Source organism: Haliotis rubra, unplaced genomic scaffold (assembly GCF_003918875.1).
Source record: "Haliotis rubra isolate DU_JTF1 unplaced genomic scaffold, ASM391887v1 Scf372, whole genome shotgun sequence".
Taxonomy (NCBI): domain Eukaryota; kingdom Metazoa; phylum Mollusca; class Gastropoda; order Lepetellida; family Haliotidae; genus Haliotis; species Haliotis rubra.
Window position 1 is genome coordinate 225,025 of NW_025767049.1, and position 17,036 is coordinate 242,060.

A 17,036-nucleotide genomic window follows, 5' to 3' on the forward strand; every position below is an offset into this window, starting at 1 on the left:
ATGTCGCATTGAATGATAATCGTATGGACATTGTGTTTAAGGACAGCTCTATCTATGTCGTTTTGAATGACAGTCGTATGGACATTGTGTTGAATGATGGCTGTATCTATGTCGTATTGAATGATGATCTTATGGACATTGTGTTGAATGACACTCAATGACAAATGTTGATCACTCGAATGGACACTGTAATCATTGACAATGTGTTGATGAATAATTGTCTCGTTGAATGCCAGTCGTATAGACGTGGTGTTGAATGATTGTTGTACTCACATTGTGTTTATTGGTCCTGATTGGCACTGAGCCGGGTGGCAGCCATGTTGGCACTGTGCGTAATGAAGGTAGTATTGACATTATGTTGTATAACAGTCGTATTGGCAGTGCAACTAGGTTCCTTTGCAGGTTTACCAGGGGTTTACTCGAACATTTTCAAACATATCCTACAGTTGTGCTAATAGCTCAATAAACATGTCTTATATATAAGTAAGTCATGTTTAAGGAACATTGATCCGACGTTTACATCTATAATGATTGTTCACCATGCAGGAATAGATTCCACGTGCAATATGTGCTACACGATAATAGCTACATTCGAACAAAAAACAGTAACAAGTACAGACACCATTACATCTTTAACACTCGAGTGTGTCATGTGAAGCTGTTTCGCAATAGTCAATATCTCCCATTGGCAATTCAGGTTACTTGATTTAATCAGCCTAGTCACGTGAACTGGCACGTGTTTAATGCATGTGCATCGCAAATCATCACGTTCAACATGACTTTCGTTATGCATTTTTGGGGGGCAAAATGGTTCATTCAAAACAAATATGCATGATATCACAGGTATGTGTATGGCAGAGACTCGGGTCGAATCTGTTAGACAGAAACTCACCTCCTGAGACAAATATTCATGTTAACATTTAGACGTACTGTTTCTATGGGAAAATCCCAGAAATCCAACCGACCCGTCTACATTCTGTGTGAGATTTTAAGGAGCGCTAGCATTTGCTCAAGAGTATATTTAAGAAGATTACAATGATCAAGGGCTGATGCAACTTCTTAGTTTTTCTTGAAGCCTAATACCATGTTCTAATGTTTCGCGTGGAAGCTGGACAATTGGTTTGCACCTGCATGTGTTTGTGATCGACTCACCTGTTGCGAAGAACTAGTATCATAACTGGTGTTTTTCTTAATAAATGTGCTTGTAAAAATACAACTGTCATAGTAGATTTGTCCGAACAATTATAAGTGTTTTCAAAAGAAATTAGGCAGAAACCAGTTCCAGATGCACAAAGAACTTAAGATCTAAAACACAAGGGAGTTTCCCTACCAAATATTTCACTGTCGAATCCGTTCTATCTTTTATATCCATTAACACAGCAACAACCATCAAATAGCAAAATCCCTTCCCCTGATTTAGCCACCGAAAATCCTCATGTGGATCATGTGTAAATCTTTACATATAGATTCAGTGACATAAAGAAAACCACAAAAGCAACATCCCAGAAGCTCCAGCCTTTAGTATTTACAGTTCACTGATTTAAATCGAGCATATTACTCCTTTTACCAAGATTTCAAAGAGCGTCATATGACTCTTGTTCACAAGTTGTTTGATCAAGGTTACACATTCCAAGCCACAGTACAGCTTTCAGGAAATGTGACTAGCCTTTGCGTGTGTTTATGACGGGTGGGGCTCAACTTTCACGAATCCTTGGTCTCATGACTATTTGATAGTGATTCATAACCACGTATTATTGATATGGAAAGGATACTGAGGCCTTTAATAACATCAGAAGCTCATATGTACCATCTGTATGTTTAGGTTACTTCTTCTCAATAATGTACAAATTCTAGTAGCGTTTTGGGTGAGTACCATTCAGCATACAGTCAGCGATTTAGCCAACTCAGCCAACGCCGCGTCTTTAAAATGGAAGTATGGCAACTAGAAGTCTACTCCAGGTACTTTATGTATCCGTCTAACAAGCGGACATTTGCTGCCAAAGCCGAAGTTATTTTAATACACTGTGTGTTTAAGAAAATGGTCAGATGTAACATATACATATGTCCATTGCAAAAAAGGCAGGAGTTCTTAAACATAAACAGCGACAACTAGTTATACGCTTAACCAGGTAAACAATATAACATGGATATCTGAGTGAGATATACCTTCGAGATTGACCAAGGTTTCGTAACACAGTCGGTCTTGTGAGCCAGTTGTCGCCCCTGGTCGAGTTTCACTATAAATCTCGACTCGTTCTCCGAACATGCTATGGTGTACATAAAAATACGCTTGCGCTTTTTTGGCGTATTTGCGCGAAATTCACGCTGTGAATGGAATAATCAGTGTTCTAAATTCATGTACAATCATACAATTTAATTCCCAACATTTTGTGCGCGTGTGTTTTGTCATTTGTGGCGGCACTGCTGAACCAGGTATACTGAATTCAAAGGAAATATAATTAAAATGCGTGTGTCCAATTTCTTTACAATGTTTTTCCATTTTACCTGATAACTACAAAAATAGAGTCGATAAACCAATTCCTTAACCTCTGCAAGGAAAAACGGGTTTTATCACAACTTTAAGTGTTAATTGCAAATACTGAAAGAAAAGCGAAAAAATAGTATGTCATGAAACTGTGAGCGAAATTGTGTGATGTCATCTCTCGGTATTCTGTAATGCTTCTAACAAATATATCACAATGCATGCACATTTATAGGCCGCCACGAACTCATTGTCAAAGCCATAGAAAGGTATAAGTACACTTGCAGGACAGTAGCCTCAAACCATTGAACAAAGTATTTACATGAACACACAACATACACGTGTATTTATAGCAAACGATGTCGTTTCGGTAAATCATTACAAAAGTTTGTTCTAACGTGACGAGGTGAACAGCACACTTATGTTTCCTCACATATAGCAATGTATCATTACATGGTCAATATTGCACACGCACGCCCTTCGTAAGTACCTCGACTGTCTCCGCTTTTATTGATACTCCTACACAAAATCCATGAAAGAGCTCTTAGCCAAGCTCGAGAATTATGCATCATATTCCTTTTCAATCATGAATACGGGGGGTTTCCTATTGTTAGATACGGTTCTTAATAACATAAAACTTATTTCAAAGAAATATTTCTGCACATTTGTCACTCTGTCTCATTTCAGTAATTATTTTCAAGCTGACAACAAAGGCTTCAATCTTCACTTCTCCGCACAAAACGTTCCCCAGTCATTTAGACAATTACTTGATGAATTACATTTGCTAAAGTAATTGCTTGTACCCAGAACCAATCCTGACAACCACTGAAGCTTGGCCCCGCCTTATTATTGTGGCCATAATACAGGGTTTCCATCTTCCTTATCTCACCGCTGGGCGGTACTAGACAAATCATTTATATCGATCTACTTAATCATTCAACAGTTTATCAGCGCACTTGCAGTGGGGTGGTATAGGCGTAGGGCGAATGTACATTTCACAGACGCTCAGTAATTCCGTAGAGTGAAATTAAATTGTGGATTGGGTGGTCAAAGGGAGTGTACAGTATTTCCTTGTATTGCTTTTACAATGTGACTATCTTTGCACACCCTCAAAGCTTGTAGGTAAAGCTGAAGAAGGCAACAGGTTTTTCCATACCAGGTTATTAACTGAGAAGGTATATACATGTCTCCTCAACAACGTGTATCAACATTTCTTCTCAACAACGTGTACCAACATGTCTCCTGAACAACGTGTACCCACGTGTCTCCTCAACAACATGTACGAACATATCCCCTCAACAACGTGTTCCAATACATTTCCTCAACAACGTGTACTAACATATCTCCTCAACAACGTATTCCAACATCTCCTCAACAACGTGTACCAACATATCTCCTCAACAACGTGTACCAACATATCTCCTCAACAACGTGTACCAACATATTCTCCTCAACAACATATCTCCTCACCAACATGTCTCCTCAACAACGTGTTGTCAACATACCAACTCCTCAACAATGTCTACCAACATATCTCCTCAACAACGTGTACTCCTCAACAACGATGTACCAACATATCTCTTCACAAACGTGTACCAACATATCTCTTCACAAACGTGTACCAACATATCTCCTCAACAAGATGTACGAACATATCTCCTCAACAAGTTGTACCAACATGTCTCCTCAACAAGTTGTACCCACATGTCTCCTCAACAACGTGTACCAACATGTCTCCTCAACAAGATGCATCAACATGTCTCCTCAACAACGTGTACCAACATGTCTCCTCAACAAGATGTTCCAACATGCCTCCTCAACAAGATGTACCAACATGCCTCCTCAACAAGATGTACCAACATGTCTCCTCAACAACGTGTTCCAACATATCTCCTCAATCAACTTGTCTCACCAAAGTAGTAATGGCAATAATAAATTGAATAAGCCCCCTCCATATCCATAAGAAAACAGGAATTCGAAACCACACCCACACCCACACCCACACCCACACCCACACCCTCAGAGTCAGGCACCTAATCGCCACCACTCAAAGTCAGCTGCTTAACCCGCTCAGCCACCGCGACTTCCACAAAAATGGAAGTCTAGACTGTGGACTTTGTGTACCCCTCTGGTAAGTGTAAATTGGCACGGCTTTCTACCTCTTTCGTGAACGATCAGTCAATTGTAGATTATGGGTCCTTGCCAAAACTCGATCTTAACACTACCAATGTTTTGGCGTCCATTCTAGGACATTAACGCACTGGGAGTCATGAATGACAAGTGCCGATTCTCAATGTCTAAAATGCAAAATGCTTATGGACGTAACAGAATGCCTGTTTTCATTGCGGTGATCACGAGCAGTGGAAACAGGCAGTCTGATTGAGACGAACCACTGGTTGATAGCACTGAGAGCTATAAGTGCGGTTGGATTTGATGCCGATAGTCTGCAGAGTGACATACGGTAGCAGCACGGTCTCCATCATGGCTTGGCCGAAGAGCAAGCTGAACTGTTAACCTATTGTGTGTTGGAATCCCTACGGAAGTGTGCGGTTTCTTTATTTCTAGGCGGGATCGAAGTGGTCAATATGTGGTCTTAGAGATGCCTTTGTTGTAGTATGTATGAGTTCTACCGACAGGTGCTAGCAAGAGGGCTGAGAATACTTACCCTTTCGGAACACCTGGTGTCATCGCTTATGAGTGTCTGCAAATTATGCTCCGCTACACTGCATAGTTGTCGGCCATAGTAAGAGGCACGGAACATGACAATTTGGATAACTGAAAGACCGACTACAGGTCGATGGGCCTATCATGATACATGCGCCCCAATATGTCCATCTACTGGATCAGTTACACTTGAAATACACAGATAATTAGAATTACTTTGAATGCATTATTTTCATTTTTAACAGTCACGGTTTGATGCTGTTCGATAATAATGATTCATAATGCTTAGGAATATTGTTTGTGAACGTCTCTTAACTTGAAATAAGTGCAGATTTTCTTACTGGATGACAAATATTGACAGAATGTAATAAATTTGTATTGGCTCATGGCGTTCAGGTTTAATGAATTCATGAAGTAACGTGTATGTGGGTGTGGCTTGCTGCATGTGCGGATTTATGAAGGTTTCATATAAAAATTACAAACACCTGACCTACTGACAACGAGACCAGATACTGTCTAATTTGAGATTATCTGCTCATAAAAATACAACTGACACAACTGACTCATGACGGGCTGTTTTCAAGACTCTCGTTTCAGAGGCTGCTTTTGGACATATAACAAAGTCACAAGAAGTCCTCAGTAGGCGACAATCTATCCGTAAGTCTAAGCAGTCAGTATTTTATAGGGCTGCGCAATATAACCGGCTTACCGGTTCAGACAAAAACGATACTTATTGCGATACGTGGATCGAAAACCGGTATTTTGACATGCATTCGAAAACTTCGTAAAACTCGGAAATTTTCGGATATGTCGGTTTTTCGCACCGGAAGGCATGCGTTTGTTTTAAAATGGCGACCCAAAACAACGAACAATTTATTGTGATACCAAATACAAGGGCACAGGCTTCAGTGTGGAAACATTTTTGGTTGAAAATGTTCACGGTAGATGGAACTATTTTATTAAAGGTTAATCAGGCATTGTGATTTTGTTGTGATTTTGCTTTATAAATCAAGCAATGACTCGACTATTGGTAGTGTGTTTTTACCAAAAAAAACCCTTCTTGCAATACATATCGCAATATGTTTCGGCATCGCAATATATCGTAAGATGAAATTCTCTGCAATAGTTTCTTAAGGATACAAACCTGCACATGACAGGAAAGGTCAAACTATTGACATTCAGCAACGACAGGTTCACCTTCTTTGAGAGGCATTTAGAAGTTGGATCAATAAGGAAGGATGAAAATATATGGATGAACAACTTCTTTATACTGCATGCTTCACTATCCCTTTTGTTTATACTGCAGACTTCACGCTTCCATATACCTAGACAATGTGTTGTTATTGTAACTAGCTCCCATATGACATTGCAGTCCAAATCCCCAAGTTTGCTGTACAAACATCTCCTTAAGCTTTATATATGCTTCTCTATCCTCATTCTGTTCATCACTTGCTTGGTAACAGTGTTAGAACTTACACCGAAAATTCGCTCTCACTGTAATAAAGAAGTTGCTCGTCCATATAGTGTCATCCTTCCTTCCTGACATGTTCACCAATTAAATATGCAAGGAGGAAGAACTTTTATTAAAGACGTCAACATGTTTTGTTTCCACGAAGAGTAATTTCTGTTGATCCGCTAGAGACAAATAAGCCATCACTTAATTGTGTTTAACCTACTGTATTGGCCTTGCTCAGTCATGCACATTGTGGTCCACGAGCCTCACAGTAAGTCCTTCCATGGCAATTCCAGAAAAACAAATCAAGATAATGGCGTCAGAGTGCTTTACACTTTAATGTCCTACAACTACTCCAAATGAATGCTGTGTTAGTTTTCAAATATAGGTACTCAGTCCTGAGTGTTTGGCAAATATTACTCAAGTCTTTCGATTGAGTTAAGGTCCAAATTGTACATGAATACAAACAAGAAAAGCCTTTAATAAGGCAACGTTGGAGGCACCTGGGTAAATTCAGAAATTTAGTGAGGACATGGGATGATTTGAGGGGGGGGAAGGGGTGAGGCTGATTTCAAGGGCATCACAATGACCATACATCCATCTGTTAGAGATCGGTACCCGCATCGCAAATAGGGTACTCCCAGCTCCATTATATGACATTTCATATCAAATCTCCATGTCATGTCTAACCATGTCCAGAAATGAAATACTGGTGACCCACGGAGGAAACATGGTCCTGTATAGTGTCACTGCCGGGCCAGGTGTGTGGATTCTCACAGTGATTACTATAGGCTGTAATTGGGTGTAACAACGCTCAGCACTCGCTGTACTGTTACTGAACACACCTCTGGAACCGATTCAAGGAAACCAGTCGGCCCTTCGCTAAATTCCAGGAAAAGCTAATGGGTGCTACTAAAATGGAATGGATTTTACAATTCTTCAATTCAAAATTATGCACTGAACTAGTACAAGTGTGCTTTATTGCATCTAAAATTGTTTTCAATTGAAAGTGTATCAGTTTATAAACTTGTTTGATCAGTAAACACACAGAATGTGGTTATATTAGAGATTTATAGAAAACTCGATTTCCGCATTAACTATGAAGAAAAGCGGGACAATTATTTCAGATTACTCACATGGTCACGTGGCTGCTAAATTGCTACAGCTATGTTCATTGGTCATTTGGAATTGCCAAAATACAAAAATTTTCAAAGGCTGAAAGTTTATTTTGAATAATCCAAGTGTATATTATAGAGAGAAATTTCACCTGAGAGACGAATTCAGCCTGATTAAAAGGTTTGCACCTCCAACCAATAATAGTGTACTCTGTCCAACACTTAGTGCCTGGATGGTCCCAATTTCTGTCTTTCATTATTCACATATCTAGACATATAACCAAACACAAAGTCCCATGTAGTTATTTTATGAAAATAAATAAACATTATGTACACATTTGTTTACACATTCATCTCATTGGATAACACAATGTTTCCTGAAATACAGACACTACATGCTTTACACTACATACATGTGTACATCACTGTTCCTCTGATTTCACTTCTCCAATTAAGTACACAGCAAACACATATTACCCTCAGGTTCATTTACTGGAGACAGTGAACCTTTTGATGTAATATTTTCTAAATGTATTGTACATGCTGCCAATGAGTGTAATGTATTATCACATAGCAGTCATATAGTACCCAGTATTATCTGTCTGTGTGTGGTGTGGTATTGTTTCGGTGAGGGTGATGGGTTGGGAGTGGACGGATGGAGGGGCTGGAGGTATAAGAATAGGGTAAATGTACATCGAGAACTGAACCCCTGCTCCCCTTCACCTTGACCAACAGGCTTCCTCACATGCTGTCAATGCTGTTGGCAGGTAGGGAGATGAATTCCTCACATGCAATCAATGCTGTTGGCAGGTAGGGAGATGAATTCCTCACATGCTATCAATGCTGTTGGCAGGTAGGGAGATGAATTCCTCACATGCTGTCAATGCTGTTGGCAGGTAAGGAGATGAATTCCTCACATGCTATCAATGCTGTTGGCAGGTAGGGAGATGAATTCCTCACAAGTTATCAATGCTGTTGGCAGGTAGGGAGATGAATATGTGTCATCCACAATGGTTCAATTACAAAGTTTCCAATGACTGTATGAGGGATTGGTTGGATCATTGTCTTCTGCCGCACTCAGCAATATTCCAGCTATATGGCAGCTGTCTCTAAATAATCAACTCTGGATCAGACAATCCAGTGATCGACAGCATGGATATTGATCTACACAATTGGAATACGATGACACGTGGCAACCAAGTCAGCAATCCTGACCACCCGATCCCATTAGTCACCTCTTACGACAAGCATGGGTTGTTGAAGACAAATACTAACCCGGATCTTCATGGGTCTCCAATGACTGTATGAAAACTACGTGGGATGAGATATCCAGTTCCATGCTCTCAATTTCATTTATTGTTAAAATTGAGATGTCAGTAGGCGTTCATTTGATTTGCAGCCTCATCAAACAACATCAGTTTCAGCAGACATTGTTTCTGTCATGTCCTTCACCGAAATAAATCACCAGACAATGCTGTATTTTCTTGGTATTCTTCAGGAACAATATCGGTGTTCATCTGATCCACTTGTGACAATACACACACTATCTGAGACAACCTGCTGATATATCACAACAGCTGTCACAGCATCCTTCAGTGTCAACGACGAGCCTATCACTACCTCACTGAATCCAGACTCAGATTAGTCTGCAACTATCGAGATGACAGACTTCAGGTCATCAGCACAGCGTGTCTGTAGGTCCGACTTGGTGGCAAGATTGACAATGTTTTGGTGAGAGTCCTTGAGTTGGCACAAGATGTTGGCATTCTTCATCAGAACCTTGGCCTGAAAATAAATCTGCTGCAATCATCGGCATATTTGGCTTGGAATGGATAAATGATTGGTTGACAGTATGAGAATCAATCACTAGGTACAATATGATCACCAAGCTAAGAATAAACCGTTGTAAGTACATTAGAGGCTTGCACTGACTAATGACCTTTTACCATGAAAACCATGAGGCTGCTTCAAGTAATATTGTAAACCAAGGAACCAAGCAACTACAAGTCTCATCACTCTTGAACACGAAAGGCTGCAATGGCAGTTTTTGTAAACACATTATCGAAACACTTACGATACGAGGGATGGTAGGGACTTTGCAAGCCAATGAGCACTAAGATTACACTGAGTTTCTCACATAATCAGTTAACATCTAGTTCTGTTACCTTCTGGTTGTTAAATATGAGAGCCCAAAGTGCTGATGCTGCCACAGCCTGCATTTTCTCCGTCCCCTCCTCCACACACTGCAACAAGGCTGGCAGCAGCTTCTCTGCAACATCACACACGTCATGCCGTTACTTTGAACATGGCAAACATACCCATCCAAGCACCAACACAGTGTGTGTACTTCAACTCAAACCCTTAATACCCCTTATTATCCATTTTTCCCTTCCAATTAGGAGCATATGACATATTTCTGTAGTTTGATTGTTTCAGCTTTGTCTACTACTTACATTGAGCTGAGGCTAGAGTACAAAGAAGGACGAAGGAAGATCTAACAGTAAATTACTGTATTCATTTCTGCATGTTATCAGTTTAGCTGCATCAACATCAGTCCATCCACATCTCCAGGACAAACACTTCGATACACCTGTACAACCCCTGCATCCCATTTTGTGCTTTTAGCAATCTTAAATAATCCATCCTTGATGTTCAGTTGCCAAATTCTGATTGGCCATGTTACTAGGAATAATGTACCGATCAGAATGCAAGTTACGAAGCAGGCTCATTGTTTGCTTGGTTTTGCAAGAAATGCAATATTGAAAAACTAACAATCAGAAGAAAGCCCTCAAAAGTCATTTTTAAGGAAAGGATGTCTTCATGTTAATAAAAAAATGTGATGAATTTGGTTTGTAGGTAATATGAGTTACCTCCCTTAACCTTTCCCTTATTGGCGCGCTTGATTGATTGGTTAAATGTGAAGGAAAATCAAGGGTGGGTAATCTGCAATCTCAAGAACAATGGGGATGGATCCAGGGCTTAGTGAAATGCCAGCCTCGGAGATATGGAGGATGACAGCAGCCATACACAGCATCTTCTATCGGGAAAAGTACAAACCATTGGCAAGAAGCTTGTGCTTGTTACTGGCATGGCAGCAAAGGTTACGGAGAATGAGGAGTGAGCTCTCCTGACATCGGGACGAACCCAACTCCAGGTAGTCCAGTAGCAGCTGCACTCCCCCTACATCAACAACACCTTCAACATTACTACAGGCATCATCAACACCATCAACATATTTGTCAACACCTTCAACCTTTTACATAACTATATGCAACATTATCATAAATGCCATCTATATCAATACACATAGCGTCATTAACATCTTCACACCATCATCTTCAACATCAATACATGCAACGTCATTGACATCTTCACATCATCATCTTCAACATCAATACACATGCGTTATCAACATCTTCAAAATGAGCTGGGTGCAGTCCCTGTCAGGACTTACCTGAGATGTTGAGGATGATCTGGTGGCCCTCCACTGAGAAGGAAAGGTTGGTGAGGACCTCCATCCACTGGACATCTCGTGGTGACTTCCACTTACTCTTGCTGGCCTTGTGAGGATTTAACTTGGAGAACTCGGAGAAGAAGTTACTCTAAAACACAGGAGTAGTGTCTCATCAACAAACAGTTTGGTTTTATACTTTTGTGTCTCGAAAATAAGAAATTGATAATCTGAATACGTGATGAAAAGAACTCCTGTTTGTGCATTTGTTGTTTTAAACACTCACCAGACAAAGGTGACGTTTAGAGTGCGATGACACACAACAAAGTAAGTCACCTAACCTTACCATCCATTTTCTCCCGCAAGCAAAGACTTCTAGGGTTAGGATCAGTTATAGTCCCGAAAGTACTGTAAGATCTCCCTCTGCATTATGTACTGCTTCTCTTGTGTGTACCAGCACTCTGTTGTACCCACCTTCCACATGATGTTGCGGCATTCCGAGGAGAAGGTGAGAGTGGCGAGGATGCTGAACACGAGCCTGGTGATGTCCCTGTTGGTGCTTTGTCCTGCCAGTTTCAGCAGGCAGTGCACCAAGGAGCTGCTGCTGAGGCAGGGCTTGCCGTCCACGGTGGTGTTGGGCACACCTGAGGAGCTGGTGTATGCTAGCGAGGAAGTAGCTGCAACAAGCATCATAAATAGCATTGGCCTAACATGCAGTTCTCTTATTATGAAAGCATGTGGAAGACAAGCAACAAAATCTAGAGTGAATGATGTTTAATAAAAGGAATAGTAATTGTGTGATGACTGAGCACTAACCCCTGGCAGCCCCACTAGATTTTGGATGAAGTGTCTCCACGGCATGAGACAGACCTTCACCCTTTGGATCCTTGCATTGTCCCCAGGACAAGTGATTGACCTTCACTTTGAAGTGCATGGTCACCCTCACAAGAGAGTGCCCATGAAAGCTTTTGATCCATACATTGTTCTCACGACAAGAGAGTGACCTTCACTTTGCTGCCTCCCAACATTTTTTCAACATGAGAATGACCACCACTACATGGTTATCAGGGCAGGAAAGTGACCTACCAGGTGGACAGTGAGCTGTGAAGGTGAGCAGCAGAGCCAGGACAGAGGTCATCAGGGCATTATCTACTTGTGCCCATGCCCACAGTCGGTGTATCAAGCCACTTAGACCAGAATGGTGGCACGCAAGCTGCAGCAAGGAATATAAGAAGAAAAATAATTTACAAAGGAAAACATTGAGATTTCTTTTCTATTTGACTTATAAACTGAGTCAAAAAAGAAACTTTCTTCAGGACACTATAAAAGAACAAGAGATGGTAAGATGGTTAAATTGTTATTATTTCATTGCTGAGATCTGTGTGATGTACTCGATACACTGACAGTGCCATAATCAGTTCCATTAGGCTACACCGCCGTTCCAAAACTTGGGTATACAGAATGTCAAGTCACAAGAATAAAACTGTGAAATTTCTCAGTTCAATATCGTGTATGGTCGCCCCACGCATTCACCACTGCCAAACACTGTCTCCTCATCGACTGCCTGATGCTTGTGAACACGTGGTTGGGGATTCTGCGCCATTGCTCTTGCAAGGCAGCGCCAAGTTCCTGCAAATTCTGAGGTTGGTTCCTAAGACCACGAAGCCTTCTCCCAAGTGCATCCCAAACGTGCTCTATTGGATTAAGGTCAGGGGACCTCGATGGCCAGTCCATGATGTTGATTCCAGCGTTTTGAAGGAAATTTCGTGTCAACATTGCGGTATGCGGCCGAGCATTAACATGCTGGAACTGTAGACCTGGGCCATGAGCCGCCATGAAAGGAACGAGTTCAGGGGTGAGCACCTGGTCGCGGTAAGCAGCAGCTGTGAGGTTTCCACGGATGACCAGAAGTCGGGAACGGTTGTTCCCACAGAAAGCACCCCACACCATGCAACTTCCACCCCCGAATCTGTCGACTTCCTGTACACAAAGTTGGGCATACCGTTCACGACGTTGTCTCCAGACTCTATGCCTGCCGTCTGCGAATCTGAGGGTAAACCTGGATTCATCGCTAAAGAGGACTCGATCCCAGTCTCTCTGGGTCCATCGGCGGTGACGTTGGGCCCACAGCAGACGTTGACGTTGATGAAACGGCATCAATATTGGCCCACGATATCGACGTCGAGAATGGAGATTGGCAGCCCACAACCGATTTCGAATGGTCTGCGAGGACAGTCGACCTCTAAACATCTCAGCCCTGGTTCGTGTAGCCGGCTGAAATCTGTCACGTAAGGACGATTTGACGGTCTTCTGCTCGTGACGTCACACGTGGGCGATCAGAAGTGGTGCCAGTTTGATGACCTCGCAAGTCATACACAGTACGACGGCTACATCCCATTGCTCTTGCGACGTCAATAACTGATCTTCCCGCTTGCAACATGCCAACGGCACGTTCACATTGCACATTTGACAATCGTGGCATTTCAAGTACCGTTAGAACTGTGGTTTAAAAGTGTTTTTTCAATTCTTGAGGCCAATGCAACCACGTGCATATGAAGAAACCTTCGATGCGAAGATCACGTGATCGACTGCACGTGCAAAACCTGATTTGGCACTAATGTCATTTGCACGACCAATGGATGGGTTTGAGTGGGTTTTGCTAACGTTTTTCTAGAGTCGAAAGATAGGGATCCCATTTCGGATACAAAGATGTATCATCAGAGAAATATTATTCATTATTTTTCAAATTACATTTTGTGAAGTTTCTTTTTTGACTCAGGATATTAGACTTATATATATGACAAAACTAAGCTGCAGGAATAGATTAGCAGTGTCAACCTCTCTACCAAAAACATGTACAACAACTTGATGTCCCTTGTTATACAGCATTGCTTACCTTGACCTTGTTGCAGCTGGCCGTAAAGTTCCTCAGCAGGGAGAAGAGGAGCAGGAGTTCCTGTAGGAGGGGCTCTTCCTTCCTCCGCCCCCCGGACTTGGAGAGCTGCAGAGCCTCAAGACTGAGCTTGGCATGGAGCTGCTTCCCATGCTGCAAGAGTGACTCAGCCAGACCCACTGAAATCAATGTACTCTTTTCTCAACAATCATATCATGACATATCTTTGCAGCACTAACTGATCTGCTTGTTATTTTCCAGTGCTGCTTCTTTATACTTTGTATCAGGCACTGTCTGCGTGGCACATTTAGTGGTGTCGGGAACATTGTTTCTTGTCACTGTCAGTTTCTGTATATTTGGCATTTACTGTCTGGTGCTGATGTTTTGAACTATCTGTCTGGAACTGTCTGATGGAAACTCACTGTCTACAGTTGTCTATCTGGAATTCACTGTCCAGTGCTGTCTGCTTGGAACTGAGTATACAGTGATAGAACTTTCTGTCTGGTGTTGTCTGTTTGGCAGGCTGTGAGAGGAGTGTTGTCTGTTTGGATATTCACTGAATGGATTTCCAGATGTCCAGTGCTGTCTGTTTCGAACTCAGTGTTTACTGCTGTCTGTTTAGGATTCACTCTATAAAGCTGTCTGCTTAAAACTTTCTGTCTAGTGCCGTCTGTTTGGAACTCATTGTATAGTGTAGTCTTTTTTACCTTACTGTCTAGTGCTGTCTGATGGGAACTTACTGTCGAATGCTGTCTGATGGGAACTTACTGTTTAGTTGTCTGTTTGGAATCCATTGTATAGTGAAGTCAGTTTGGACTTTCAAGTCCAGTACTGTCTGATGGGAACTCACTGTCTAGTGCTGTCTGATGGGAACTTACTGTCTAGTACTGTCTGATGGGAACTTACTGTCTAGTGCTGTCTGATGGGAACTTACTGTCTAGTGCTGTCTGATGGGAACTTACTGTCTAGTGCTGTCTGTTTAGCTGATTGAGAGATGACAAGGAGAGACTTGAGAGTGTTGATAACAGCTATTCTGTCAGCACTGTGAGGCCGGTCAGCATGTTTCAAGGTGATGAGATCGTAGGTGCTGATCAAGGCTTTACACAAGCTAGACCCTGATGTTCGAGGGCCCTGGCTAGGGTCATCAGATGCTGGAAACAAAAGGGTAAAACATGAAGCATGGAGCCTTTGTTTGGTTGCTACCTTATTCACCAGCAACAGTCCACCTATACCCAGTGTCATTAATGAAAGGTCACCTAGGTATGGGGTAACCCATGAACATGTGCCAATAAAACTCAAGTAGTCTGATCACGTCCACAGTTGAAGGACATGTTATTAATGACTATGTCACACTGACTCGCTGCTTTTATGAAACAAGAAAGGGCATATAAGATGGAAGATGGTAGAAAAGAGCTACCAAGAACGCACACCTAAATGGCTCAGCCCAAGCACAGGTGATTCATTACCAGTGCCAGTCAATGTGGCTATAAAACTGTTTTACAATTTCAACTGAACTGTACTTTTGAAAGTTCTAAATGTGACCACATTTCATCTTCAAACTCTAATCATCCGTGTGACCTCTTAAAAATGATCCTGAGTTAATATCATGGCAACTTGTCAATAACCCAGACTGGGTCAGACAAATCAGTGATTGTCAGTCATGGTGAAAGGAAATTCAACCAAGCTGCCAATCCTGTCAAGAACTCACAGCAAGCAACAGAGACCCAGAGACCTATTCTCACAAAAAGTCTAAACAAATAGTCACTGAAATGCTTTACTTCATGAAATGACAATTAAAACCAAAGATCCAGTATTCCTTGTGAGGCAATGAGACACCAAATAGCGAATATGGATTAGTTAGGTGTGACCCAATCCTGCAATACATGGAAGAGATTCATATTGGACTCACGTCGGCCGATCTGCATGTCCAGCAGCTCAGACAGTGTGTGGGACCTGTTGCCTCTGTCTGGGTGTCGTGCTGTGATCTTGCCTTCCTCACAACATATCCCAGACAGAAAGACCATACAGGACAGTGACACGGCCTGAGTCTCCTCACTTAGCATATCCAGGAGCCTCCGAAACATGTCTGTAACATTATCCCAAAGCTCAATATCACATTTGTGCATGATATTGTTGATAAACAGAAACAGTAAATATTTGAATCATTTCAGAATGACACAAGGTAATTGTTGCTGAAGGGGTCGTTGTCGGCACGGGTACTACAGATATGTACCCCAGGTACGTTTCTGTATACAGAAAAGTACCCTAGCCATAATGAGAATACAGAAACGTACCCTAGGACGATTCCATTCCCATTGTGTCGTATTCTTGATTGGAACTGTCATACTGTTGTATTAGATACATTTGATTGCGTTATGTAAGTAATGAGAATACACAGTAACAGATATTTGCGATGCACATTAATACCAGTCGGAATCAGTTGAACGGGAACAACTACATACGGCTTCGGTTCTGGATTGCGGATTATGGACTTGTCCGCCTTTCAGGGTACCGGGTACGTCTCTGTATTTTGACTTTGTTTAGGGTACATATCTGTATACAGAAACGAACCTGGGGTACGTATCAGTAGTACCTGTGCCGACAACAACCCCTTCAGCGTAATTGTTTCAGAGTGGTGATATCAACCTACTTGAAAGGTATGCCCACGGTTTGGAGAGGGCATCTGTGATTATATGGACCTATTTGAAAGGTGTTCTGGTTTTGGAGAGGGCATGTGTAGTAATATCAATTTACCTGATTGGTGTGCCCAGACTTTGGAGAGGGCATGTGTGATAATTTCTATTTATCTGACAGGTGTGCCCAGGGTTTGGAGAGGGCATGTGTGGTAATTTCTATTTACCTGGCTTGTGTGCCCAGGCTTTGTAGAGCGTATGTGTGGTTATTACGATTTACATGAAAGGAGTTCCCAGGCTTTGGTGAGGGCATGTATGGCAATATCGACTTACCTGTCAGGTGTG

General features: G+C 41.8%; 1 protein-coding gene across 1 annotated transcript in view; it reads right to left on the reverse strand.

Annotated features, from left to right (window-relative positions):
- Positions 1–8,006: 8,006 nt before the first annotated feature.
- Positions 8,007–17,036, reverse strand: part of LOC124285993 (rotatin-like) — a 75,903-nt gene continuing 66,873 nt past the window's right edge. Inside the window, 9 exon segments of the mRNA XM_046722309.1 lie at positions 8,007–9,499; positions 9,880–9,983; positions 10,772–10,894; positions 11,169–11,316; positions 11,640–11,842; positions 12,252–12,378; positions 14,062–14,237; positions 15,021–15,209; positions 15,968–16,144. Coding sequence (XP_046578265.1) covers positions 9,356–9,499; positions 9,880–9,983; positions 10,772–10,894; positions 11,169–11,316; positions 11,640–11,842; positions 12,252–12,378; positions 14,062–14,237; positions 15,021–15,209; positions 15,968–16,144 — 1,391 coding nt within the window. The 3' untranslated portion in view covers positions 8,007–9,355.